At 42.9% G+C, this 27,796-nt stretch overlaps 1 protein-coding gene across 6 annotated transcripts; it reads left to right on the forward strand.

The window, feature by feature from the left end:
• The first annotated feature begins 79 nt into the window (after positions 1–79).
• On the forward strand, positions 80–27,399 carry ap3d1 (adaptor related protein complex 3 subunit delta 1). Of its 6 annotated transcripts, none has more exons than XM_076726031.1 (34): positions 80–405; positions 3,386–3,481; positions 3,965–4,045; positions 4,396–4,476; positions 4,616–4,723; positions 5,630–5,759; positions 6,263–6,402; positions 6,630–6,703; positions 6,826–6,875; positions 7,364–7,413; positions 7,782–7,830; positions 9,574–9,719; positions 10,171–10,319; positions 10,440–10,670; positions 11,435–11,666; positions 11,804–11,949; positions 12,064–12,205; positions 12,642–12,713; positions 13,512–13,587; positions 13,817–14,016; positions 14,285–14,358; positions 14,691–14,714; positions 16,874–17,042; positions 17,296–17,439; positions 17,866–17,919; positions 19,701–19,811; positions 20,079–20,234; positions 20,664–20,711; positions 21,763–21,952; positions 22,727–22,815; positions 23,192–23,277; positions 23,804–23,925; positions 24,193–24,272; positions 24,394–27,399. In XM_076726031.1, the coding sequence occupies exons 1-34, from the start codon at positions 310–312 to the stop codon at positions 24,487–24,489; spliced, it is 3,792 nt and encodes a 1,263-aa protein (XP_076582146.1). In that variant the 5' UTR covers positions 80–309; the 3' UTR covers positions 24,490–27,399. The 6 variants fall into 6 exon arrangements, with proteins under 6 accessions (XP_076582146.1, XP_076582147.1, XP_076582149.1 ...); XM_076726032.1 differs by having other exon boundaries at positions 20,082–20,234; XM_076726034.1 differs by lacking the exon at positions 17,866–17,919.
• The last annotated feature ends 397 nt before the right edge of the window (positions 27,400–27,796 follow it).

Raw genomic sequence — 27,796 nt, forward strand, 5'->3', positions numbered from 1 at the left:
GAACGAGGGACTGGACCTTTAATTCCGCTGAATCCCATATGAGAATCTCGCATAATACTCAAGTCAGCTGACTTTAGACGCCATTTTGTCAGCCATTTCCTACACTGATCCATTGCCAGCGTCTCTGCACAGCACAGGACGCCCCGTCTGGCCTCAGCTTCATCTGCCCGGGCTTGGTAAACAGCAGTCAATCCTGCACACACGGTCCCGGGTGGATGAGAGACAGTCTAGAGGGTCGGTCGGCACCCACTAGACCTCTGGAAGGCGCTTGGCCCCGCGGGACAGAAGCGGTACAAGTCACAGACAGACATGGCTTTGAAGATAGTCAAAGGGAGCATCGATCGGATGTTCGATAAAAATCTTCAGGATTTAGTACGTGGCATCAGGAATCACAAGGAAGATGAGGTAAAACGACCGACAAGCAACTGCTGTCACCCGGAACATTTTAAACCTCACATTCATTGATGTTTTTAAGTCAACACGGACCGCCGTTACCGTTGACTAGCTAGCTAACGTTTAAAGCTAACGCTCGGTAAATTAACGTTAGGTAGACTGGTAGGTCATTTCACCCGCTAGCTAACACTTGGTCCAAACAGTCGTTTTCGGCCGATAGTGCATCCGACAGAATGATAGTTTAATGTTTGCTAAATAACAATAAAAACAGGCTAGGGGACGCACGCAATTGCAAACTTTGTGGTAACGGTTTTAATAAAGGAGGCTTAACGAAGAGTTGGTAGTGACAACTAGCTAACCTAGCTAACTGCCCAGTTAGAGGAAGCAGCGCTATAGATTAACGTTTCACTATTTACCAGATTACTCTTCGGCATAACAGAGAATGCACCACAGGTTACTGCTCATGTGGATATTCGTGATGATTTCATTAAATTGGCCTTTAGTGACTCATTCATTTGAGGACAAGTATCCAGAGCTCTTCGGTGATATTTGTCAGTAGTTTGAGTTGAGGGCAGCTGAGTGGATGGTGTGATGCTCAGATGACATGGTCAGTGTGCGGAAGAGGCCTAACAAGCCACTTGATTCACTCTGAGTTGAAAAAAAATGGACAGCTGACCATCTGGATTCCCTTTTTTCTGAACTTAGAAATCGTGTGAAATGAGTCAGCCAGTAGCTCGTTTTGAACATCCCATCAGTGATTGAAGGTGATGTCATCCCTGTCACAGGTCTGTAGTGATGACAGGATCATCACAGCAGCAGACCTGAAGTGGGAGGGGGGGTGGGATGGGCCGTTAGAGGGCACTGTTTGGGGGCAGCCACGTTTCCATCTCTCGCCGCTTCTCTTAAGCTCTGTGCTGGCTGTGTCTTAACCTTCCTCCTGCTGTCAAAATGCTATGTCAGGTCGTTAGATGGGGTGGGATACGGCAGGACCCCCAGGCTGTTGTTGCACGGAGCTGCGGTGCTGTGCACACCTGTGTCAAGCTGTCGATCAGGTGTGAAATGTTGAGGTAGCGTGTCTAACCTGAGGGCAACTCTTGGATTTGATTTCTTTCTCAACGTGGCAGATTTGTCCTGCTTAACCGTCTCATCAGAAAACCAGTTTCCAAGTAGGGACTAAACCAATAGATCTAATCAGCCATAAACACTTTTTGCTTCGCCATAATGTCGTCTGGATTTGTGTGTTAATGTTTTTGGAAAATGAAATCAAGCACTCGGATCAGCTTTGTTGTTCGAGGCTATCAATTCTTGATCTCTTGATTTAGTGTATGGGCTAAGCTGTATGCCAGTGGTAACCCAACCTGAGCAGCCTAGATAAGGTGGTGGTTTCCCAGTCAACAGTGGAGAGTTTGCTGAAATATTAACATGCTCAGTGTGTGTGTGTGTGTGTGTGTGTGTGTGTGTGTGTGTGCGCGCGTGCGCGCGTGCATGCATGCCTGCCTGAGTGTATGTTGACTTTTTCCTGGCCAGCCCACAGTTTCGCATTCACTCTATTTTTCATGTGTCTGTTGAGTCTTTGTTCGATTCATTCATCCACTCTCCCTCCCACGCCTTTGGAACAGCAGGCATATTGAAGAAAGGTGTGAAGAGGTCCTAAGTCTAAATCTGTGAGCTCACCACTAAGAATTTGAGGCCTTTCTGTAATCGGCGTCTGTTTGGTGTTGCACCAGTTAGCTTCAGCTTACTCATTTTCTGTTTGGAAAGTACAGGCCTTGGAGTTTATCTCCTGCTCACTTTGCATCAGTGGCTGAAAGATTGGCTTTTTTGGCCCTTTGACAAGTATTTCAGTCATTTGGGTTGGGTTGTGAATTGATCATTCAAAACAAGTGTGATGGAGACGCTGTGCATGTGTGTGTTGAATCCCTCCAGTTCTCCCAGCCACAGGAACAGCACTAGAGCACAGCACTAGAGCCCCCCCCCCCCCCCCCCCCCCCCCCTCCTCCTGTCACTGTGCTGTCTCATGACTGCACACACATGACCAGCACACACTCACACTCGACAAAGCTGTATGTGTATGTGCTTGTTTTGCAAGGTTGCTTCTCTTGCTCTTCGTAGAGGTCTGGCTGAGCTTGTGCTCCACTGTTGGATGAAATGCACACCACCTTCTGCTCTCGGCATTGCAGGAAATCTAGTGTAATATAGCAGGGGTCACAAGAGCAGCGATTTTTTTTTTCCACTCATTCATTCAGCGCGAGGCTCCTGGAAACATTCATTTGTTAAAATTCTGTAGAGGATTGGAGAACTGTTGAGTTATCCATTTCCTTGTGACTTGCCTAAAACACCCCATGTTTCACAGCTGTGTAATTGGAGTGATACTGTTTAATCTTTTGCTCATGTTCAATATGTTTTGCTCTGTAAGTGTGGGCAGTTTGTTTTTGGAACTGAATTCTTCTATAGCATTTTTAACATGTTCAAGCCATCAGGCTTATGCATGATGACAATCTCCTGGGCAACTGGTACCATTTAATGTGTATCAGCTATGATCATCAGTGAGGGAGTTCTCGGTCTACAATCCAAAGCCTGTATGCCATAGTTCAACTGCAGCTTGGAACGTGTCTCCAGAGTTATGTGCTTTAGCAGTCAAAATGGTTAGCAAAGCTGGGGAGCGTCCCCCAACACAATTTGATGACTTTTGACTTGAAATCATGAATCCAACGCAAATGATTTGTGACCTGGGGTTTTACTGCCTGTGATTTAAAGCCTGAAGCTTGCATTATGACTTTATAATTTCTAGAATAAAGTTCAGGTACCTGATTTGACTTAGGACTTTCAAAACAACCATTCAGCACCTCTTCTGCTGGCTGGTGTCTTCTTGGATAGCAACAATAGACCGACCAGGATTTTCCCGCTTATTCCTGGTAGCAGGCTCCCCCTCCGGATATCACTCCACCTAATCTGGTGTCTGTTGTTTGTCCTGTCCTTTGTCTGCCCTCAGGCCAAGTACATCTCCACATGCATCGACGAGATCAAACAGGAGCTCAAGCAGGACAACATCGCTGTCAAAGCCAATGCTGTGTGCAAGCTCACCTACGTAAGATCTGTCAACACTGGGTCTGTCTGTCTGTCACTTCTACCTGATACATAGGCACTGATATACACTGTTCAAATGGCACTCTGGCAAAATAGCGCACATTGTTTCAGCTCAAGGCTTCATCAGAGGCAAATAGAAGTGTCCAGTTAGAAACCACTTAATACATTTTTACAAAACAGGTACAAGGCTGCATGTATATGAATTCATTTATAGCTGTAGATTAGTCGCTGCACAACTAACAGCCAGCAGCCGGCACTTATTGAGAACAGAGTATAATTTCTGTTTAAATGAAAGCACTCTTTCTATTTATATCCGAGGCCCACATTTGGGTTTAGATGCCTTGATGCAATTGGCATCCATGATCACTTTGAGAGCTTTCAGCTCAAATCATTTAGCCTCTCTGTGCACCACGGGGACCGCTCACAGCCCCTCTCCTACTTTTATTCACCCACACCCCTCTCTGTCTTTTTTTCTGTGTTACAGCTTCAGATGCTGGGCTATGATGTCAGCTGGGCCGCTTTCAACATCGTTGAAGTCATGAGCTCCTCCAAATTCACATACAAGGTATGACTGGAATATAATGAGCCGTCTTGGAAATGTAGATCTCAGAACATTCTACCTGGTCGCTTTCTGGATTAATGGGTTATGACCGTGGTGTGTGCCAATGTGTAGATTTAGCGTAGTTACAGTCTCACAAACTGTCCTTTTGTGTATTATTAAAGTGAATTTCTTCATGTAGATACTCACCCAAAATAGCACTAGGAATAGTCCCAGCAGATCTTGTGTGCTGCATAGGTAAATCTCCATTGAACTGCTGCAGGTTGATGAATGTTTGTAATAAAGGTATTCTACTGAAATATCCAGTATGTAGTTACACAGATCATAATTCTTTCTGCTTGCCTCTCTTCCTACAGCGAATTGGCTACCTGGCGGCCTCGCAGTGCTTTCACGAGAGCACTGATGTCATCATGCTGACAACCAATCAGATCCGAAAGGTCAGTTGTTTTCTCAGTCTGTGCCCTCTGGGATTGTTTCATCCTTCAGCTGACCTTTTCTGTCTTATGGACAATGCCTTGTCTTTTTTTCTTTCTTCTTTTTTTTTTTTTTTTTTTAATTTTACCTGTTTCTTTCCAGGATCTCAGCAGTCCCAACCAGTATGACACAGGTGTTGCCCTCACTGGCCTCTCCTGTTTTGTGACCCCAGACCTGGCTCGGGATCTAGCCAATGACATCATGACGCTGGTAAGTCCTGGAGGATAAGTGAAGAGATTTACCAAGGAGGAATTCCCTGAAATCTTGTTTATTAAAAGTATTTTTAAAAGTCGTTTATTGACCAAATCTTTGCCCTAATCCCAAGAGTAAACTGACAGTTGTTTATGAGTGAAGGCTTTTAGCTAGCAAGCTCGCAAGATAAATAAACTTTAGATAAATGAAATCTAGCTGAAACATCAGCATTTCCCATACAGTACATACTTGCCCTGCTATAGTTTCATGTCAGCATCCCTCTGCATAAAGCACACACACTCCAGCATATAACCGTATAACAATTGTGTTTACAGACACACTCACTCACATACTCTCTCTCACACACAGACACACTCACGATTCCTAACTGTACACATTGTGTGCTGCCCAGCAGAAACATTATATTATTCTGGTCTATAATATCTAGTATAGTTTGTATACCTTCGTACTCCATATTCAACAAATAAACTGATCTCATATGTGTGAATTATTCAGTCTGGTTTGCCTAATTTTCCAAGCCGTAGAACTAAAACTAGCCCACACTGAGCCACTCAGTCCGACCCCTCATCATACTTTCATCAAACAAAATTATGCAGGATTTTCTGCATGCTTACAAAGGTGCATGCAGGTTAGCGTATAAATTAGCTGCATGAGCTGAGGCAGTCACTGAGCTCATTGAAGCATATACTGCTACATCCTTTAAAACCAAGTTTTCAGGGAGTCCCTTCCCAACAAGGACTGCTCTGTAGTGTTTTTTTTTTTCTTGCCACAGCCCCCCCCCCCCCACTCCTCGTGCATCTCTGTCTACCTCAGACCCTTGCAGTCAAAAATAAGTATCATTCCTGTTTTTTAAACTGTTTTAACACAACTGTCTCTACTGTCTTTCCTTAATTCTCCCCCTAGATGTCCCACACTAAACCCTACATCAGAAAGAAAGCAGTGTTGATCATGTACAAGGTGTTTCTGAAGTACCCAGAGTCCCTGCGCCCCGCTTTCCCCAGGCTCAAGGAGAAACTGGAGGACCCAGACCCAGGTATCAGGAAAGACACTGCATGGTAGACTCAGCTGGTACACCCGGAGACAGGCGTTCTCTGTCACCTGAACCCTGTGAATTATTCAGCAACTCAGAATATGAGATTAAGGAAGTCTCATTTGTAATACTGCCAGGGCTTGTCAGAGAATATCCAACAGCTCACAGCACTATTTCTGTTGCACACATAAAAGCATCTCACCGGACATTTGTCTTGCCAGTGGTGTCACACGTATTTACTGCATGTAAGTGAGCCAGTATTTACTGGTCTGAGATTCTGAAAGGGCCTTTTTAATAAAACAAATGCATCAAATGAAAATATTTTGTCAATTTTTTGACTCCAGTGCTATGTCATTGCACACAATTATTTTTTTTGCCATATGTCATTCACCCTAACCAAATAAACACAATCAGTTTTTGAATTCTTTTTATGATGAATAAATGAGGGTTTTGTTGTTGTTTTTCATATTTCCTTGTTCCTGTCTAACGTACTTTCTCCTCTGTAGGTGTCCAGTCTGCAGCAGTAAACGTTATCTGTGAGCTGGCTCGGAGAAATCCCAAGAACTACCTGTCTCTGGCCCCGCTCTTCTTCAAACTCATGACCTCCTCCACTAATAACTGGGTTCTCATTAAGATCATCAAGCTGGTAAGACAGGAGGATCCAGGGAACTGCCTTTAAGATTTTCTGGGCTGGTGTCGACATTTTATCTGTGCTTTCATTTTGTTATATCTACTCTGCTCTTTTTACCATGTATGTACCATAGTATCACAAGTAGTTTTAATTTTCAAGAAGTACAGTTTCTGATGTGAGAGATACTCAACTGTGCGTCATGATAAACTGTGATGCTGATAGTCTTTGTTCTCGTTTTACAGTTTGGTGCTCTCACACCACTGGAGCCACGGCTGGGGAAGAAGCTGATCGAACCTCTGACAAACCTAATCCACAGGTGAGATGAAATCCCTCAATTCTGAACTTTTACACAGATGTTAAAAGCAGTTTGATCTGACGGCTGGATCAATAATAATGTGCACTCGTACTCTCTGTCTGTTTCTTCCTCCTCTCTCACAGTACCTCTGCCATGTCTCTGCTGTATGAATGTGTCAACACTGTGATTGCAGGTCAGTACTGGGATTCTGTGTGCAATCTAGTGCTCTCATTCAACTTAAGGCTTGTTTGATATAGTACACCCCTTTACACCTTGCATTAAAATAGATAGAATTTAACCTGATTACATTTACATTTGGTATTAATATGTGTCTAAAGACCATTTGTTACCTAGCAGGAGGTTTTATTTCCACCCACCTTGTTGTTGTATGTGGTTTGAAAATTGCATGTGTACTTGCACTCAGTGTGATCACAGTGCATCCCTGACCGCCTCTTGAGGTGGTGTGGCCAGTCGGATCACAATCCATCCTCAGTGTGTCTGCCAAAATGCATTTTGATGCAAGGTGTAAACAGGGTTATAGTTAGCATTGTATTTTGAATGTGAATTTGTCTTGTTTACAAATTAGAAATCAGTCCACATCTTGAAACTTTTTATTTTATTCACACAGAATGTTTCATTCACAGTCAGCTCTAACAGCCTCTGTTTTTTCCTGCATTGCAGTGTTGATTTCCTTGTCCTCTGGGATGCCCAACCACAGTGCTAGTATCCAGGTAAGCCTCTGATGTCCACTCCTCCATCTGCACGTGGTTACATGTTGATCATAACCCTTTCCACTCCAGTTGAACCACTATGCATGCTTTCACCAGAGACACAGCAACTACCAGACTGACCAGCAAGTCTCATAATGCTGTGTTTTTTTTTGTTTGTTTGTTTGTTTGTCTGTTTTGTTTTTTTTTGTTTCTTTCAGTCCCTGTGGCTGTCAGTAATGCATGAAAATTGCACTATTGAATATAGACCCCCATTTACCCCACTTTTGTTTGTCACAAGACTGAAACTAGCGTTGAAAAGATCTACAGCGATGTTAACGGTTCCCCCGCTTCTCTCTATGTCTCTCTCTCTGTCTTTCTCTCTCTTTCAGCTCTGTGTGCAGAAACTGCGAATCCTAATAGAAGACTCGGACCAGAACTGTGAGCCCTCTGTCAATGCCTGCAGTGTGTCATTTTCTCATTGTCTGCGTGTTTCTGGAACAGTCCACCCCTGTAGAGGAAAACAACGTAGACCCTTTGACTCTGGATAACTCGAACATTATTACCTTCCTACTCTCAATTAGGTGGCCTGCTTAGAATACCATTTCACTTAAGTCTCATCTACCCCTTTCACACACAAATCCTGTGTATCACACAGGAAGTGAACAACTTCTAGGGTTGTTGCTCCAATCTAAAGGGGTAAAAGCTGCCAGTTTACACTTCACAAACATAGGGCTTGGCTCTATAAGCACACTCTCAGTTGGAGCTAAGCGTACTGCATCCAGCCATTCGAGTTATCTGGACACCCATATGTAGATAGTTATGTGTGTAGAGCAGACTGTAGAGCAGACTGTGAACCTGTGGTTTTAGGTTTTGTTTATCCCTTCACCTCGCGTCTTGTTGGTTCTCATAGTCATCGGTATATCACTTTTCCAACACATAAAGTACCTACAGTAAAGTAAGTGAAAGATCACACCTTCCCGGATTGTAAAGATGCTTTGCTAATGAAATTGCTCATGTAAAGTAACAAACATGAGGCTGTCAGAGCCCAGTTAAAAGCCTTGAGTTAAGAAGATACAGGCCATGTTGGAAGTCACACACGTCATGCAAGCAAAATACTGTACATAACACAAGTTTAATTAAGATGAATGAATGAATGAAACTCAGTTGAACCTGCAGTATCATTCTTTATGCATTAGATGTATTGCAGTGTACTAAATGGGAAAATCAATTACCATTAAGTCCTCGTTTTAAGATGCATTGTGTGTTGATGCAAATGCCCAGTGCACTAGATTTATTCCAGTCTTGCGTCGATTATCTACGGAATTTCAAAAACGTTTGTAATGAACAGGAATAACCCTTGAATGGCATCGATTGAAAGCAGCAGTAGTAAACAATCTTTGAAATATCGGCTTTGTCCATCTCACATTTCATCGCTGAATTATGCCGTTGAAGTTGCTTTTGAACTGCCGCTGTCAGTTTTCCATAGCAGGGGAAGCTTCACAGGCTGTGAACAGGCTGCCCAGCCGCACTAAGGCGATATCTCCAGTCATTTCTGCAATGTATTCACTGCAGTGACCAGCCTCACCTCAGCCCAAGGTCACTACCACACACGCGCACACACACACTTATCGATCCAAGAACCTGAGACGCATTTGTCTCTGCCAGATTACATGATCGACAGAAGGTCGTGATTCAGCAGATTTTTTGAAACTTTGAAAATCTGTGCGGTGAGTAAGGAAAGCTGCCGCGGATACGACGGAGGATAAAGCAAAACAAAACTACTGTGTCCAGCGTGTGTGTGTTGTACCGTGTCTTTGTGTTTGTGTGTCCTTTCCATTGTTCTGTATGTTTTGTGTTCCTTTCCTTTTTGATATTTAGTTTGTGGCATTTCCATATGATGTTTATAGATTATTCCATTAAAGATAATGCACCTGTAATTTGTTCATATTGTATTTATATATGAATTCTTTCTGTATACAGCCAGTTAAGCCTTAGAGAGTGATTAGATGTAGTGTAATATAAACTGAAGACACAGTGTCATGTTTAGTTATGATAGGAAGATAGGATAGGAGGATAGGAGAGATATCAATATACATTTTCTTGATAGGGTTCAGAGAGTGAAGGATACATGCATGTCTGTTTGTAAATACACTGAGGCCGTGTGTTTCTATTTCTCCGTAGTGAAGTACCTTGGCCTGCTGGCCATGTCAAAGATCCTGAAGACCCATCCCAAGTCAGTGCAGTCTCATAAGGACCTCATCCTCCAGTGTCTGGATGACAAGGATGAGTCCATCCGCCTGAGAGCCCTGGACCTGCTCTATGGCATGGTATGACCCGAAGCTTTTGTTTTTCACTTAATTCTCAGTTTCACAGTCAGTTTTTATTTCAGAAAATGACTTCAATTCTTAGCAGCTGGCATAGCTATTGGTAGATGCAGAGTTCACCTGCCACTGCACTCGCTCACAAGACTTGATTTGTTTTATCGGTTACTGTAGGTTTGTCAGGGAATGGCACAGTGGCTGGCCAAAGCAGCTAATAGAGGGTGTAGAAACTTCAAAGTGGTTTCACTTCAGTTCAGTGGTTGTGTGATATTCGGTCATATGGACAAATTCTGTGATTTACACACTGCACACAGTGTTACATAGTCAATTGTGGTGTCTTAGTTTTAAAGCTGTTTTGAGGACCTTCTCTCTCGTCCTTCCACAGAAGAACAAATGAATCTTTTTTACATTCATGCATATAATTTGACCGTTGCTGAACTGCTGTCTGCTCTTCTAGGTGTCCAAAAAGAACTTGATGGAGATCGTAAAGAAGCTGATGCTGCACGTGGACAAAGCAGAAGGAACCACCTACAGAGATGAACTGCTCACCAAGATCATCGACATCTGCAGCCAGAGCAACTACCAGTACATCACCAACTTCGAATGGTAATCCAGTTACTCCGCTGCAGCATTGTCTGATGTTTCACTCCATATTTTTAAACTTGGATGTTATTTTCCGCTCTATGGCATGATTTTCACCCGCGCCTCTTTGTATCTGCCTGACAGGTACATCAGTATCCTGGTGGAGCTGACCCGATTAGAGGGCACACGGCATGGCCACCTCATTGCCTCTCAGATGCTGGATGTGGCTATTCGGGTCAAAGCCATCCGGGGCTTTGCTGTTGCCCAGATGGCCACTCTACTGGACAATGCTCACCTATTGACAGGCAACATGCAGCGAATGGGCATCTGTGAAGTGCTGTACGCTGCAGCCTGGATCTGCGGTGAATTCTCTGAGTACGTTGATTTCGCTCATTGGGATGCACACTCATACACACTGATATAAGCTGACAGTAACGTAAAAGAAGGCATGAGCATAAGAAGGGAGTTAAAACACTCTTCAACACAGTTTTTGTGATTGTTTTGTTTTGTTTTTCTGTCATTTTGCTCACAATAGGGAAGGTAAATGTAAAGTAATTCAGCAGCTCTGCATAAAAAAATCATGACTGCATTATGACAATAATAAGATATCACATGACACCAGTTGCCTGTAACAATGAATCCATAGGGAAATGACTGACAGCTTGCTTCAGACACTGTGCTCTGCACCTCTGTGTTTCCTTCTTCTTTTGTCCTCCAAGCACAAACTAGCACAGCCTTGGCGACCTAATCTGACTGACAGTTGACACTATCATTTTCTTTACACACACAGCAATGCTAATCTGTCTCTAAATTTCATTCAGTGGCATTTGTATTGTCTTTTTATCTGTTGAAAGTTTAAACAAGTAATAGATTTTATTGGTAATAACGTGTGTAATATCATATATTCAGAGCTGTAGGTTGTTTCAGTCGGTGGAGGCATTTGCAGACCTCTTGACACACTTGCTTCTTTGCGAGGAACCTTTCCAAGTAACCTTAGAAGGAATCACTGAATTTCTTTATCTTCTGTTTGTGAAATAATCATGAAATATTACATCAGTGCTGTGCTGGAAATTGCATCAGTGTTGGGATTCAGTGTAGTTTGCAGTCAATCTTCCTCTAATTCCTCTTCCTCTTCTTAGACACTTGGAGAACCCGATGCAGACGCTAGAGGCCATGCTGCGACCAAAGGTTGCCACCCTGCCAGGCCACATCCAGGCAGTGTATGTGCAGAACGCAGCCAAGCTGTTTGCCACTGTGCTGAAGAACCAGGAGGGGAACACGGACAGCACGGCAGCACAGGAAACCAGCCAGCTGATGATAGACAGGCTGCCGCTGTTTGTCCAGAGCGCCAACCTGGAGGTGCAGGAGAGGGTAAGATAGAGAGATGCACTGAAGTTTTCTTTTTACCGTTCAGAATTATATACCTCACAAGGTTACACACTACATACAAATCTGATAAATGACTCTGATAATCTCCGCGTCCGCCTCACCTTCTGTCATGTCCTCAGGCGTCTTGCATCCTGCAGCTGGTCAAGTACATTCAGAAACTGCAGCAGAAGGACGTAGAAGTAGCAGAGGAGGTCAACGCTCTGTTTGCTGGAGAGCTGAACCCTGTAGCCCCCAAGGCACAGAAGAAAGTGCCTGTTCCTGAAGGGTGAGTTGACCCATCAAAACAGTCATTAAAGCTACACAATTACATAGTTCCACATAACTGTAAATCCATAGCACACTCCTACTGCTGAAGTGTAACTTGAGTTAATTTGTGCAGTCTGGACTTGGATGCCTGGATCAACGAGCCTCCATCTGAGAGCGAGTCTGAGGATGAGCAGCCCAAGGCTATTTTTGCCAAGGAGGAGCCGAAACACTCCCGCCCCCGTCACACAGAGGTGGATGAGAAGGAGCTGGCAAGGGTAAGCTGGTCGATAATTCTGGCGTTACTGAATTGTCTATCCAGTAATGTTTTATGAATAGCATAGAATTACAGTTGTGTGTATAAAACATTTAGCACTCTTTTATTGTTTGAATTCTTTTTGATCTGAAATCTTTAGATTGTTGTTTTCTTAATGAAATATAAATACATTTTTATGTGCAATTGTATGTTTGTATTTTTATTTCTGTACTTGTAACTGGAAATAGTCAAGACATTCATATAATATGCAAAATTGGACACAGAGGTGTTTTCAATCTGACGTAATCATGCAGTCTTCATCAAAACAGTATTGACTTTTTCTGAGTTCCACAGTAAATCTGGCTTCCCGTGTGGTTCCCCTTTCATGTTTGAACTGAGGTAGGCTGTGCCTTCATTGATTAATTCATGCAAGTGTTTTTTTTCTCCCCAACTCCCAGAGGAGAGAAGCCAGAAAGCAGGAGCAAGCCAACAACCCGTTCTACATCAAGGCCTCCCCGTCCTCTCAGAAGGTGTGCTTACCCATTCATTACAAGGCTGCATTTCTTCACTGCACAGAGAGCTTCGATCTGTTCCTCTCCCTGATTAACCCCCTAGAAACTCATCTCTCATCTGTTCATCAAAACTCCATATTTAGAAGTGAAAACAATCCTCTCATGCCTTTTAATAGCTATGTAGGAGTAATTCAACCACACAACTGCAAACAGATTCTGAACAAGAATAACAGCAGTTGTGTGAAGTTTTCAAAACAGTGTTCAGTGACTACTGCAAAGCCGTGTTTTCTCTCTAAATTTGGCTCTGGGATTCTCAGATGCTTTGGTAACACATGAAGGCTCGCCATTTCTCTTTTTGCATCTTTTCACCGAAAACAGTTAAAGTCTCTGCTATCATTTGAAAATAGTGAAACTTAGCTTGCAAAATACTGATACGTAGCTACACCTGGTTTCTCCTCTGATAGCCCTCATTTCAACACAGCACCACCTGCCAAGTTGTCGGGATTGGTTCCTGAGGTATTTTGTTATGTTACTGGTTCACTGCAGTTCCAAGGTCGAAATGCGGAACCATGGCATTGACCGCTTATTTTACTCGTGTTACGCCCTGTATTATATGAAATATACCGTAGGGGCATGTTAACAAGGTTAAAAGCTTGATTTTCATCGGAGGGGGTCTTCAATCCAGTCTGGTTAAAACATGTCTTTTTGAGTAATACTCAAATAAACGTAGCTGGACTTGTGTATGAAATGTATAGGATAACAGACCGCTTGTGTTAAGCACAAGTCATGTTTTGAATGAATGTTTGCTCTGTGTAGGTTTACCAGGAAGCCCCTGGAGTGGAGCACATCCCTGTTGTGCAGATTGACCTCAGTGTGCCTCTCAAAGTCCCAGGTGAGACGCACTGTTTCAACTCTGCCACAAAACACTCATTTGACTCATTTTACAACAAAATCAAAAAGGCTTTGCTGCTGTTGTACTTAAAGTTGTCTTGTAATATGATTAAGTAATGGTTAATTGTCAAAATAATGCCATTTTTCTTGTTTCTCTGAAACAACTCATCCCTTATTTGACTAATTACTAAGATAAGACACAATACACATTGCTTTCTTCCGGCCCACAGGTCTGCCCATGTCTGACCAGTATGTGAAACTGGAGGAGGAGCGTCGGCAGAAAGAGAGAGCAGAGAAGAAGAAGAAGGAGAAGAAGAAGAGGAAAGAAAAGCGCAGCGGACGAGGGAAGAAACACGATTCAGGCCCAGAGAGCGAGGAGGACATCACGCCTGCGCACATGGTCGACATTGTTACCGAGGAAATGCCAGAGGTACGCTGGAGCTGCGTTAACTTTCACACGTCACTCTGACCTTATTTATGACCAGAGCACAATAATTGAGAAACTGTATGAGTGTATTTCAGTTAAAATTGAATACCCTTCTTGTGTGCTTAGTTTATTGGGTTTTAAGCTCTGAGACGACTAAGACTGGAAGTCAATGTCTCAAAAAAATCTCTGCACATTTTGTGTGTTGTTGCTATAGATTTATTTACTAAGCTATTAACTCTGTTTTATTGATTTCACCTTCTCATTACTTCAGAATGCCTTACCCAGTGATGATGATGACAAAGACCCCAATGACCCTCATAAAGCCCTGGACATCGACCTGGACAAGTGAGTCCACACTGTGCAGTGCTCAGACCCTGCTGTAAATTCAGCTCTTGGTTTAAGCACATAATGTTAAAGCTGCTAAAACCTGTCATTTATACATGTGACTGAGCTAATGAACCAGATTTAGAGCAGAGGGACGCTTCACTTGAATCTTGTATGATTTTGTTTATAATCCGAATACTTTCAGCATTTAATCCTGACCTTCCTGGCCATCGTGTCACAGCTGATGTGACTCAGCCCTTTCCTCCCTCTCACTCCTTCTCATGGCGTTCTGCTTTCTGCTTCCTCTTTCCTATGCATACACACACCCATTCACTGCCTCTTTGTGTGGGCAGCCTGGTGGAAACGGCTGGGCGCAGGTGAGTAGCACCCCAGCCACAGGACCTGGGCTCTGAGTGTACATGGATTGCCTCTCTCTCTTTCTTTCTCTCTCTCTCTCTCTCTAAATAGCTGTCTTGCTACTTCCACTAACATAACTGTCCTTTCTCTCCTCGTTTGGAGTTTGCTGTGCGTGCTTCCTCTTTTTGCTCTTCTTTCCCTGTATTTTCAATATCTACTGCTCATTGCAGCCTTGCATAATATCCAGTATCCCTTTTCTCTGCTTCTATAAGCTTGGCAATATCAGCAGCCTATCACTCTTGTTTCTGTCCTTTTTAAAAGGAGAAAAGAAGATGTAGCTTTGATAAGTTACACAGTTTCAGAGAAAAAGATAACTGGCTGCTGCTGATATTCTCAGGACTTACGGCTTGATTCCACCGGGCATGGCTGCATTGTGTTCTAGCTGCGACACAGTTTTTGTTCTGTCTTCCGCACGGCTTCATAGCCAAGCGAGAGCCTTTCAGAGGCGCAGCGGTTTGCTTACCTGATTTTGTAGACTTGCTCAGATTTTGTTGATTTGGTGCTTTTACCTTCATGTTTGTGCCTCTACCATGGGTAAGTAGGTGCTCTGTGTGAACTCCATCAAAAATAGACTAGGAGCGTATTTTCAGTGGAGTGGAGCAGAGAGCTGCTTGTGGGACATGTTGCAGCACTTCTGGTGGAATCACAGGCATGGTCTCAGCCTTATCCATCGCCGTGTCACAGTCGGAACAGCACACAGCCGTGTCTGGTGGAATCTGTGGATTAATCTTTGACCACCTGTCCTCCTGGAATAGGCTCCTAAAAGCATTTTCTGATGGAAAAGATAATCAGCATCAGTGTACTTTCAGGAAACTTGTCCCAGGGGTTATGTAGTGTAATTCTTTTACTCACATTTGCCAGATCTGCCTCAGTTAATTTTGGTACACTCGCTATGCCAACAGCTGTTTTTAAGTGGACGCTCCTTGCTTGCCCTTGGTGGAAATAACAAGCGCATGTGCCTGTAGACCAATGCTTTGATTGACATAATTTAAAATTAATGCAGGAGTTATTTAAAAAAATGGAGGAAACTTTATGTGGGAGACACATTTATATGCTATAGTTTTTTTTGTTTTGTTTTTTACTGAAAAGTGTGCTCAATGGCAATGACTGTCATTTATTTTAATGTTGTTTGTCAGTTAGATGCCTGAAAGCTTTTATTTTGTTAGCATTACTGTCAGTCTCAGGGTTTGCCTGACGACTCTTTAATTGTCAAGATTCAAACATAGAACAATCCCAGAAACGGTTGCATGTATGAGACATTTTTATGTATACAGACAGGTGCACGCACGAGAAAATGTTTGTTTTGTTTTCCATAGTTCATAAGTACAAGGTATAAATAATGCATTTTCAAAGAAAGATTTTAATTTGAACTCAAGTGCTATCTTTCAAAGGCACTAAACCAAAGACTGGTTATTTCTACAAAGTTGGAAATAAAAAGCTCAATGCATCTTTCAAGCTAAGTAAAGCTAAACTGGAAATAAAGGCAGATACGACTGTACAAGCATTATTATCCAGGTTGGAGGTAAGAAATTAAGTAAACCTCTATTTATATAGCACTTTCTAAAACACACAGTTGCAAAGTGCCATACACACAAAAATATAAAAATTAATAAACAACTCAGGTAAAAATGCAGTACAATGAGGGACAGACCAGACAACAAAACAAAGCCCAGACTGGAGACCTGTAAACAGGCTTGTGTGTCTTTACAAAGAATAACCAGCAGGGGGCTGCAGTGCATGTCATTGTTTCTTTCAAGGGTCAGGCTTGGGAAATAAACTTGACAGCTCACATCACCTCAATATGGAGGAACTTACTGGTGTAGTTTTTAGCTGTCTTATAATTCCCAATGCTTCCAGCTCTGCCAGAGGAATGGCTTCCCCCAGTGCTTTGAGTGAGACCTGGCTGCTGCACAGTGTACAATATGTGCCTGAGTCTGGCGGATTGCTGCACCCTACAACCCTTGTTCACCTTTTCTAACAGATTAATGCTAACTATGTATAATACAGAAGCTCTAAAATATTTTATAGATGACACTGACTCCGGGTGTATCATAACCACCTCATAAATCCTCAGCTAAACAAAGGCAAAATGTGTGTCTGTGCATGTTTGTTTGTCCAGACCACTTGCGGACAGTGAGAAGCTACCAGTCAGGTCACACCGTGCAGCAGAGGCTCCAAAAAGCCCAGTGGAAGATGGAGACGCAGAGAGCGCAGCCTCACAGGAGCCCAAGAAGAAGAGCAGCAAAGAAAAGAGAGAGAAGAAGAAGGACAAAGACAGGGACAGGAAGGTGAGGTTAAAATGGCTTTTCTTTCTCCGGTAGGTTTATGCTTCTTCCTCTCTGGAAAACAAACTCGCCTCATGCTGTCGGGCTGGTGAAGCTGCTTTTTAAAACCAGTAAATCAGATTCATGGGGCGGTTCGAGCGAGGGGAAAACAACAAGGAGAGCTGTCAACCATTATGACATGATGAGTCAGTGGTTGTGGTTCTCAACCTTGTTGTGACACACAACTGAATTTATTCCCTTTTTTTTTCTTTTGCAGAAGAGCAAAGAAGAGAAGAAGAAGAAGAAACACAAACGTGAAGAAAAGGGGGAGGATCTTCTCGGGGGTCAGGCAGACGAGCCAGTGGTCCAATCAGAAGAAACCAATGAGGTGGCTGCACCACCCACTTCCACCAGTGCTGAGGTATGTCCTTATAAAAGGGTGGAGTGAGGCTATTTCCTACCTAGCAACAGAATTTTAGGTCTGATTTGACCCAGAATTTTGAGCAAATTGAATAATCTGAAGTGAAATCCTCGATGAAAAATGGCTCATGAGTATCATTATTATATTTAGTCTCCAGTTTGTGCTTCAAGGTTTATCTTTGATCATTTTCATTGACTCGGCGCTCCCATTGCTTCTTCCCAGCCTGTCTTTCAATCAGCTTTAGTGATCAAGTGTCAGTTTCCCCGTAGCTGACTGTGCAGTCTCTTGCCAAATACTTGATTTATTCATGAAATAGAACAGTGTAATCTCTGTATCCATTTTCATGAATAGTAGAAAGATACAGAACCTGTTTGGCCCTCACCCCTCTCACATCCTCGCACTCCTCTCCCTCCCTCCCTCTTCTAGGTTTCGGATCTGGATTTCTGGCTCTCAAACGCTCCAGTGCCCTCTAACACCCAGGTTGAGTCGCCCCCCCATATCTCCTCTCTCTCTCTCTCTTTCCTCCCCTCATCTCTACAGTTAATGCATTCTCTTTCACAACCACCATGTTTTATTGTTCTACTTCATATAGTCAGTTGGTTTTTGCCATGCCATTTCTCCCTCTACTGCCTCTTGATTTAGTTTTTTTCGCATCTTCCTCACCTTTTTGACACACTCAACTTCTTTCACAGGACACACAACACTTTCCTCTTCATTCTCCAGTCTTCCTATGTTTTCTGGCATGTTTGTATGTATGGTGTGTCTGTGTACATAGTATGTGTGTATTTGTCTCACAATGCCAGTGGTTCTCTTCCTCAGCTTTTGTTTTGCTCGCTGGGTGTTGTGCCGGTCTTGAGGTCGAAGTAGATGTTGTTGTTGTGTTGGTGGTGGTGACAAGTGAGCTGAGGTTGTCTGAGGTTCCCTGGAATCTGACTTGGAGTCAGTTCCTTTTGTTCCCATTGTCGCCACATGTGTCCTCTGACTGCTTCCTCCATGATCACGTGGGGTCATGCTTGTCTTTGTTTCTGTTTGACTTTTGAGTGCCACGACTGTACAGATAGCATCTTTTAGATCGATTCCAAAACAAGTCCTAGAAGCAGGGTTGAGTTTAAGGTACCCTGAACAATGTTTTTACGACTGAATCCATGTTTTGTTTGTACACACGTGGATGTAAAATGGGCAGCACGATACCCTCATTCAGTTATTCAAACTATTCGACTAATCAACATGTAGCAATGCACTAACAAGAGCAGTGAAGAAGAAGAAAAATGCTAATAACGACACAAAAGGACATTCTTATGAACAACGTTTGCAGTTAAATGTCGTAAAAATTTAAATTCAGTCTGATTGAGATCAAGAATTTGTTCATTTTGGACAGAGCCAGGCTAGCTGTTTCTCCATTTCCAGTCTTTATGCTAAGCTAAGCTAACAGACTGCTAGCTCCAGCTTCATACTGAATGGACAGAGTGTGATATTGATCTTCTGATCTGATTTATCAGCAATAAACCGAATATATCATGTCTCCCAGAATGCCACATGATTAACCACACAATATAGATTTTGACATTTAACACAGACATCACAGCCTTTGTCGTGCACCTTCCGTTGCTTCTCACCTGTAGGTATTGGATGTTTTCAGTAAAAACATGCCTGTCAGACATTTTTACTTTGGTTTGAAGGAATTCTGTTTTTAAACATGTGAGCTGTCAGCCCCGAAGTTTAAGCACTTCTGACCTTGTAATATGACCCTTTAAAGACATGCCTCACCATGTCTGTGTGGAGTACTTGTTTTTTGTGCTGGCTGTCACACTAGGATAACAGATCAGCATTTGAATTCTATGGAGCGTATATTAGCATACACTAGGATCTTTTAAGTTGTAATCTGTTAGTAGCAGCTGGCTTCCCTGGTTAGTACAGTCAATCCAGCAGTCCCAAAACAGAACCACTGCTCATGAACTGATCCCTACACACATAATGTACTTTTTGGTTTCTCAGGCAGGTTCATTTATGATTTAGTGCATCTGGCTGGTTAGTAGTCTTGCATATAATTCTCTTGATTTAATAGGTTTGTGTTTGTGGTATCAGAGCTTAGTAGGTTGCAGCTGATCCTGAATGATGTTATGAATGACTGAGTGGACACACTAACTTCACTTACCTCTACCGGCACAGAAAAGGCAAACACTGCTGTGTATGTTACATGCTATGGTTGCTCACTGCTAATACCTTCGTGTGTTTTTGTGATGATGTGTGCGTGTGAACAGGAAACAGCACCAGTAGCAGCAGCAGAAGCAGCCCCCGTGCCTGAGGCAGCCTCTGGCATGGCGCCAGACTCCGAGCCTGATGAGCCCAAAGACACCGAGATGGAGGAGACTGTGAGTCACCACGGATGATGCGATAATTACGAAGTAGAAAGTTTGGCTGCTGTGCTAGAGTTCACAGTGACCTGGCAGCATGCAGCCCATTGGCAGCTCTTAATCTCACAAGTTTGTGTAAATGATGTACCAGAGACCCGCCAGTTCTTATGTGGTCTCTGGAGGAACATTTCTACCAGCAGCCATGTTTCATTACCAATTCTGCTTTCAGCCTCCTTGAATTTCTAGTAATTGTCTCCATCTTGCTTGTGGGTTTCCAATGGTAAGAAGTCCTCCAAGCACAAGAAGAAGAAGCAGAAAAAGGAGAAGGAAGAGAAGGAGAAGAAAAAGAAGAAGAAGCATCATCATCATCATCACCACAGTGATGGAGGTGGAGAGGAGTCTGTGCAGAATGGCACAGTGGAGGAGGAAGAGCCTCTGCCGGTCAGTGTTTGTCATCAGTGTGAATGAAAACACTCGGCTCGCTCTGAGCAAAGCTTATGCATGTTTTTATTTTATGCGTTGATAAAGTGGCGTCCTTGCGTCATTCTGTACTTTCCTCATGATTTAAAATTGCTGGGTTTTTTTTTGGGGGGGGGGGGCACAAATGACTGACGTCAAAGCCACAAATAGCTTAATGCTGCAACTAGGCAGCAGTATATCATCATTCTGATCTGTGCCTTCAAGCTCCACTGTTTAAACCCCCTGACTGCTGCAGACTGAGACACACACACACACACACACACACACACACACACACACACACTGTTGCCTTGCTTGTTATGCATCAACTAGAACCAGCTCCTGTTGCCTAGTTAGCATACTGAGTGACAGGGAATGCCTCATCTGACCTGAGCTCTTCTCCCCTTTCAGCCCATGTCCAATTACTGCCTGTTGGCTGAGAACTCCTACATCAAGATGGTGAGTGATGGCGATTGAAATGCTGCTGCTTTTTACCTATAGGCTCTGAAAATTCAGGGATTTTTTTACTCATTATTTTTAATAGCATTGTTTTTCTGGTCATAATAGCATTTAATTTTTCGTTTATCCTAAGCAGAGTTCATGCTTGGCAAACAGGGCTGCTCTGGCCATAAATGACAAAGCACCACACGAATATGTCCGATGTTAACAGATTCTGTTTGGAAATCTTTTTCTGCACGATTTAATCATGTTAAAACTCTTTCATTCACTTTATTATTTAGAGGGATGATGAAAGAGTTCACACTTGATGTGTTTGTTTGCTAGATAACAACGCACACTTTTGTCTGGTTACTGAGAATGACAAACTATTTAATCATCTGATTGACCACGTGTCGTTTGTCCTTAGTCGACTCGGTTGTTGTGTTGCAGTGTCACAGCACGCCCATATCTCTGCAGTAATGAGTAAAATGTTTTAACCAATAATAAGACCCAGGTTGTTTTCCTTTAACAGTGAGCAAATTCTAACCTTTACACCGGTCCCCTGTGTACACAACTGTGGAAACAATCACAGCAAATGCTGACGTTCACGTTATTATTAATGTGAAATCTACGAGAGCAATAGGAGTAAAAGAAGAATGATGTATGCAGATCTGTCCTTTTCTCTCCCTCTCTTTAAAGATGATGGAGGATGCTGATGAGGTACTGGTTAAAGTTCTGCCGGTGACAGAACGTTATTAAATCTGGTGTCTAGATGTGTTTCTTGCTGTTCTCGCTGTTCTTCACAGTCTGGCCTCTTAGACAGACTACGTTAATGCAGTGCTGTATCAGTTTCTGACAATGACTCTGTCCTTGGGATTTTCTCAGTGTGCTCAGGCTGGTTCCTTGGAAACAGTGATGTTTGCTTTGATGTTGGGTTTATGAATCAGATTTGCTGTGTTTACTGTTTGCCTTCTCTATCACTCAGTTTTTGAAGTACAAGGAGGGAAGTTCGGGAGAAAAAAATCGTCTTTAATTCTAAAAAATAATTGTAATTTTTTCCCCTCATGTTCAGGTGTATGACATCCAGGGAAACCTGCAGGATGGCAGTCAGGTAGTGGTGTCTGTTATATTTGAAAACAAGTGTGACAGCTTCCTCAAATCCATGGAGTTCAACGTCCTGGACTCTCTCAACTCCAAGCTGCAGAGGCCAGAGGGGTCGGGTCCACACGATGGCCTCACTGTCCCCTTCCAACTTCCACCAGGTCAGTGATTTTCTGCCAAATGCAGGTCTTTAATAAAAGAGTTGATTTGCTAAACATTACACCTAAACAACCTCATTAAAAATGAAAATTCCATGTCATAATAAAAAGTTACGATTCACAATATTATCCCAATCATCAACAAAGAAGAACAGAGAATTGCTGCTGGTCCAAGTGTCTTGGAAGATTTCAAGTCCCATACAAATGGGAGAAATCCCAGTCAAATATTATCTGTGTTTACGGACCCCATTTTCACATGTTTTTTATGTCTAAGTGACTAATGGGGACAACCGTTTTTGAAATTGGTCCAGTATAGAGTGAGAGCGCTGCCGCCGGCGGATGATCCCGCCGGGCATTTGCGCACTGTCAAAGTACGTCCACCAAAAGTGTTTGTTTGTGCCACTGACAGGCTCACATTGTTATTCTAAGTGTGTGACAAGATTAGGAAATGATCCCTACAGAGAAAGGCCCTTTTGTTAAAGCATAACATCCTTTTAAACAGAAGCAGCCGCTATATTGCTCTTGCCAAAGCCACCAGACTCCATTTACAGAAAGAGTATTTTTATCAAAGTAAAACATAACTCGACACACACAAAATAAAACTCACTCTTCCCGTGTTCATTTATTCTGAAGTTATCAGTCATTTCAAAAATTGGAAACAGACATCAGCACCAAGCTCTTTGCATTAAATGCTCTTTTGGACCTACCTCTAATTTCACTTTGGGAAGTTTTGTCAAGTCTTATTAGTCAAATGTGAACTTTTCTCTTGTGTGTCAGGGGTGTCCAATGAGGCGCGATTTGTCTTCACTGTGCAGAGCATCGTAATGCCACAGAAACTGAAGGGAACCCTCACCTTCATAGTAAAGGTCAGTAGGAAAACAAACATCCACACACCAAAACAAACATAATTGGCAGTTTTTTGTTTTCTGTTGTTTGAGTATCATATTTGAAACCAGTCAAAGCTTCCAGAATGTGCTGTTGAGCTGTTCATTTTCTAAATGCTGTAATATCCTCCACTTTTTAAATATTGTTTATTTTGCTGCTACCAGTCCCTGATATGTTGAACAAAAATCAGATTTGATAAAAACTGTGTGTTTCAGCCAGACGTGGAGTCCTTACCAGCCCCAGCTTTCATTTTCGTCACTGACCCTTTTCCCGGATCTCCCTCCAGGCCAGAAGAGATTCAATCAAGAGCCAAGTTACTGTCATTGATTAACTGCATTTGTTGTTGTGTTCCCACAGAACGAGGACTCCTCCACTCATGAGAAATTGGACTTCAAACTGCACTTTACCTGCACCTCCTACCTAATCACTACTCCTTGCTACAGGTTGGTGTATTAAGTTTCTGTCTGTAATACCTTCCACACCACATTACAATCCACATCTATATAGGTACATTTTTATACTCCTCAGGGCCTCTTCAGGATGGTCCTTAAAATCCAAATGATGTTCCTCTTGGGACCACGAATGAGCTGAGAGCATTTTATGGCAATGTGTCCGTTACAGTCTGTACTAAGTAAAGCACTGACAGTTTGGTCAGGACGGTGCTCAAAAAATAACTTGAACAAATGACCAAAATGTAAATGTGCCGTCCCCTGGGCAGCAGTAATAGTTTCAGTAAGTTACACGCCAATCTGCACATTGGATTTTTATATTGTCTGTGTAGAATTGGAAATTTATGATTGATGGTGGCACGAGAGGAAAAATCAGTGGGTCATCACAAACCTTCAGACCATGAATATCTGCAATAAATTCAATAAACATGTGGCCGTTCGTCTCTGAGTTGTCTTAGCTCCTTGTCGTGTTTTGGCCGGGGAGTCGTTGAAAGCTGTTTCTGTTGTTTTGTTTGGCCAGTGATGCATTTGCGAAGCTGCTGGAGTCGGGCGACTTGAAGGGCAGCTCTGTCAGACTGGAGGGAGTCAACATGCCCTTCCACCACCTACTGGCCAGGATCTGCTTCCACCACCATTTCTCAGGTACAAATATACACCAAGTCATTTACTGTTTGCATCAAGTGACAGAATTCAGCACTGCGGTGTTTGTCAGGACCATCACAGGAGACTATTTTAAAGTCCATTTAATATGTTTCTATACTGGTGAAGTGAGATTGTGCTGATCTAGTAAGCCCCACCCATGCGGTAAACCATGTAGATTACAGGGAGAGCTAAGAATAATCCGAATAATTGTCATGTGATGGAATTGTTCTGAGTGTTGCTGACACTCTTTTTGTCTTTTTGGATCAGTTGTGGAGAGGATCGACTCCTGTGCCTCCATGTACAGCAGGTCTATCCAGGGTCACCATGTTTGTCTGCTGGTCAAAACTGTGAGTGAACCAATTCCCCCGTCGTCATCTGCAGTTGAGATTTTCATAAACAATTATTATTATGTTATTACAAGGTAGAATTTTGGATTGTGACCTCGATTTTCTCTCCTCTTCCTCCCAGTCTGGTCAGACAGTGTCCATTGACGCTAAATGTGACGAGCCGACGCTGCTTGGGAATGTGCTGGATGAGATCAAGCAGACCTTCTCTCAGTGCTGATTGTGTCCGACAGCCCCAGGGTGCCCCCCCCAACCCCTCCATGCCACCTCCCTCCCTCGCTGAAACACAACATAATCATGTTACGAAACACTGCGGCTCGGCTGGCACTTCCAGTACCGCCCTATTTATTAGTCCTCAGATTCGCAAGATTTCTTTCCCCTTACTTCCTTCTTCTTCCTCTTCTTCTTCTTCTTCTTCTTCGTCAGTGTCCCACACTCTGTTGTTCCTCTGCACTCTGAGCTCTGTGGTCACTCCCTGACACTTGATGTTGTTTTACAGACGCGCCGTGTACATGCTCATTCTTCTCCGCGCTGCATTTTCAGTTTTACCTCCTGGTTTCTGAAGCCCAGCAGCTCACCCTGTTCCTCTCTGACTCTACACTGAGCTCCTGTTTCTGGATGCTCTGCGTTCTCTGCTCTTTCCCGTGTACCTCTCCGCCCTCCACTCTGTCGGCAATTCAGTCTGTGACAGTCGTGTAATTTAATGTTGACAACTGGACTTTTGCTGTTGATGGTTGAATTGTGTTTTTACCGTGTTGAAGTTCTTTTTTTTTTGTCTTTTGGTTTGTTTTTTGTTTGTTGTTCTGTCTCTTTTTTCTTTTTTGTCTGAAGCCTGTCTGCGCCTTTGTCTCACTCCCTTTCTTTCTACTCACTAAACATGAGTGTGCGTCCTGCTCATCTATGTAGGCCCGGAAAGACCACGTGATTGACTCTTTCTGAAACTGGTCCTAGCTGGACAAATGGGGACCCTAACCTGCTCACCCACCACTGACCCTGGTACCTGCAGAACACCAGACACTGAGCAGCTCCAGTGAGAATAGTGCAGAGATGAAACCAAAGCTACGTGTAAGGCATGGGGTTTAAACTTCTTTCAGAGCTGCTGCCCTACTTGCCTTTTGGCAAGGCTCAGAGCAGATCTGCTAGTGTTGGTCCAACAGAATCCTTGTGTGGCACTACGGGTGATTTGTAGATCAGTGGCTTTGCTCTGTGCCTTGGCTATGCAATCTGATCTAATCCTGCACATCATGAGTTTCATAGAGCCCCCACCTCCCTCCCTGATCAACTGCGCTAAGCTGTAGTTTGACCCCCAAGGAACTCCCAACATATCATTCCTTTCACAAGTCAAAGAAGAATCTAAAAACAGGAGAGTGTGAAGATGATTGGATGAAGCTCTGCCAGCAGAGTAGAAACAGGCGAGTTTCCTACCTTTTATGAGCCTCCTCTTCAACTCCCAGATGGTTTGGCTGGTTGTATGGAAGATGTTATATTATTGTAATACACTGAACAATAATGTTATTTCTATGAAACCACTATGGTGCTGAGGGCCCTCATTTGTGTCACCACATGCTCAAGTCAGTGACAGTAATCTGGCATAAAGAGAGCTGCCCACGTCACATCACTGTCCTGCCTCCTTTCTCTGAAAAAGTCACATTACGACTGGCGAAGGGACGACAAAGTTTCACTATCGACCTGTCTTTATTTTTAAAACCAGCTGCATATCAGGTTGCTGAAGTTGCTCTCTCTGCCAGCAGAGACTGTGGAGTGGTCTTAGGTTCTCTTTCAATCAGTATTAGGCGACGTGGCTTCCACTGTAAGGAAGCATCCACTCCTGTCAATAGCAGAAAGCGGTTTTGTCTGTCTTCATGTGAAATCATGTGAAACCTTTACGCCTGTGCCACTTTGACGTTTGCATCACAGTAGCTGCACCTGGTCTGGCTGACACTCAGCTGGCGAGTACCCGGATAAACCCCCATGTTCCTTTTCTCTTCAGAAACTGCCTTGCCACTTTTGTGTTCATTGACATGTTATGATGAACATGAATGGCCATTTTTTTTTCCTTTAAAGAAATGGCTTCCTCTTAGAACCCTCTCAGAGGTCGTTGATGTTTTAGTTTGTGTCATTCATGTCTGAGGTCACTACCCGGTCCAGCACGACTTAACCTTGTAGTAGCAAGATAAAAACTGACTCGGTAGCGTCTCTGATCATATTTACTGGTAAGGCCCTCTTCACATCTGTCTGCTATTGTAGATAACGACTATGATAATGATGTCTGTGACCTGAAGATCAGGTCAGCCATTCCATGAGATCTTCTGTCCAGTGGTAGAGTCTGAATACAGAGATGATCAGCTGTATTTCAGGAATGTCAATAGAAAATAAGTCTGTATGTATTCCCTGTTCCTGCAAATGACTGATAAAAGTGAAACTGAAAAAAACAAACCCACCTAATTCTACATTGTCCTGATTCTGATCATTTTTCCTGTGCATAATATTTGATTAAAATTTGTATATTGCATGAATAGGAATGTACACTTTTTATTTGACTTTATTTTCTTCTCCATGGACATGCTTACACAAACAAAAACACGTCATTCCATTTTGTCCTTTTTTTCTTTATAGTTTTTTTTTATGAAGTTTACTTCTCTATTTTTGATGGTATTGTGTTTTTATCTATTCTAAGGTAAGACAATTTAAAAAAAAAAAAAAGTGATATCGTTGAATGTTTTAAATTATTAAACACAGGGGAAGGAAGGGGGTTCTGTTTGGTGTCATGACACTTAGGGCATGGTGCTCCGGATAAGTTGAGTAGAACAGGATACATGAAGCAGTGTACTGAGAAGCAACCCACTGTCTTAATTCTCTATTGGTTCAGTTGTAGTGAGTTACTTTACCAAGTTTGGCTTGTGACATTGAAATATACTCTCATATGGCTCTGATTTCTGAAGGTCCTGTCTTTTTATTTCTCCATATTCAATTATCAAGCTGTACAATGTAAAATGTTTTAAAGGGGACAACATAAATTATCTACATTCCCTTTAAAGAAAGTCCACCCAAATCAAAAATAAAGGCTGTAAGAAGCTGCTGTAGTCTTTTTTTGTGTTACAGTAAACCAATAAACACCCACATATGCCAAAATGTTTATTGTTTTGTCTGTGTATGAGGAGACGATGCATGGGTAACAGAATAATGTGTTTGTGTTGTGGTATGATTATCTTTTACAGACATTAAGAGTGAAAGTTTGATCAATAAACAAACGTGGATAACTAGAACTTCAATTCCCAGAAAGCTTTGCATTGACAGCAGAGGTAATCGACACCTCTTTGGTGACTGACAGCGAGCAGCTGAGTTGAGTAAAGTTCAGCTGACAAAGCTGCGCGTTTTAGTCGTATTGTTTAGAGCAGAACTAGTTTCTATGAAGGCAAAGGACGCTCAGCCGATCCCATTTCCGTGTGATAGCAACACACCCGAAAGACGAGACAGGCTAGCTTTCGTTAGCACCACTGTAAAGCTCACCAACCGGATTGTGTTTC

The sequence above is a fragment of the Chaetodon auriga genome, chromosome 3 (assembly GCF_051107435.1).
Source record: "Chaetodon auriga isolate fChaAug3 chromosome 3, fChaAug3.hap1, whole genome shotgun sequence".
Lineage (NCBI taxonomy): Eukaryota > Metazoa > Chordata > Actinopteri > Chaetodontiformes > Chaetodontidae > Chaetodon > Chaetodon auriga.

Coding starts and splice junctions, on each gene's coding strand:
- ap3d1 (XM_076726031.1), top strand. CDS start 310: ATGGCTTTGAAGATAGTCAAAGGGAGCATCGATCGGATGTTCGATAAA. Junction 7,414..7,781: donor ACCACAGTGCTAGTATCCAG/GTAAGCCTCTGA, acceptor TCTCTCTTTCAG/CTCTGTGTGCAGAAACTGCG. Junction 24,273..24,393: donor TTTGTCTGCTGGTCAAAACT/GTGAGTGAACCA, acceptor TCTTCCTCCCAG/TCTGGTCAGACAGTGTCCAT.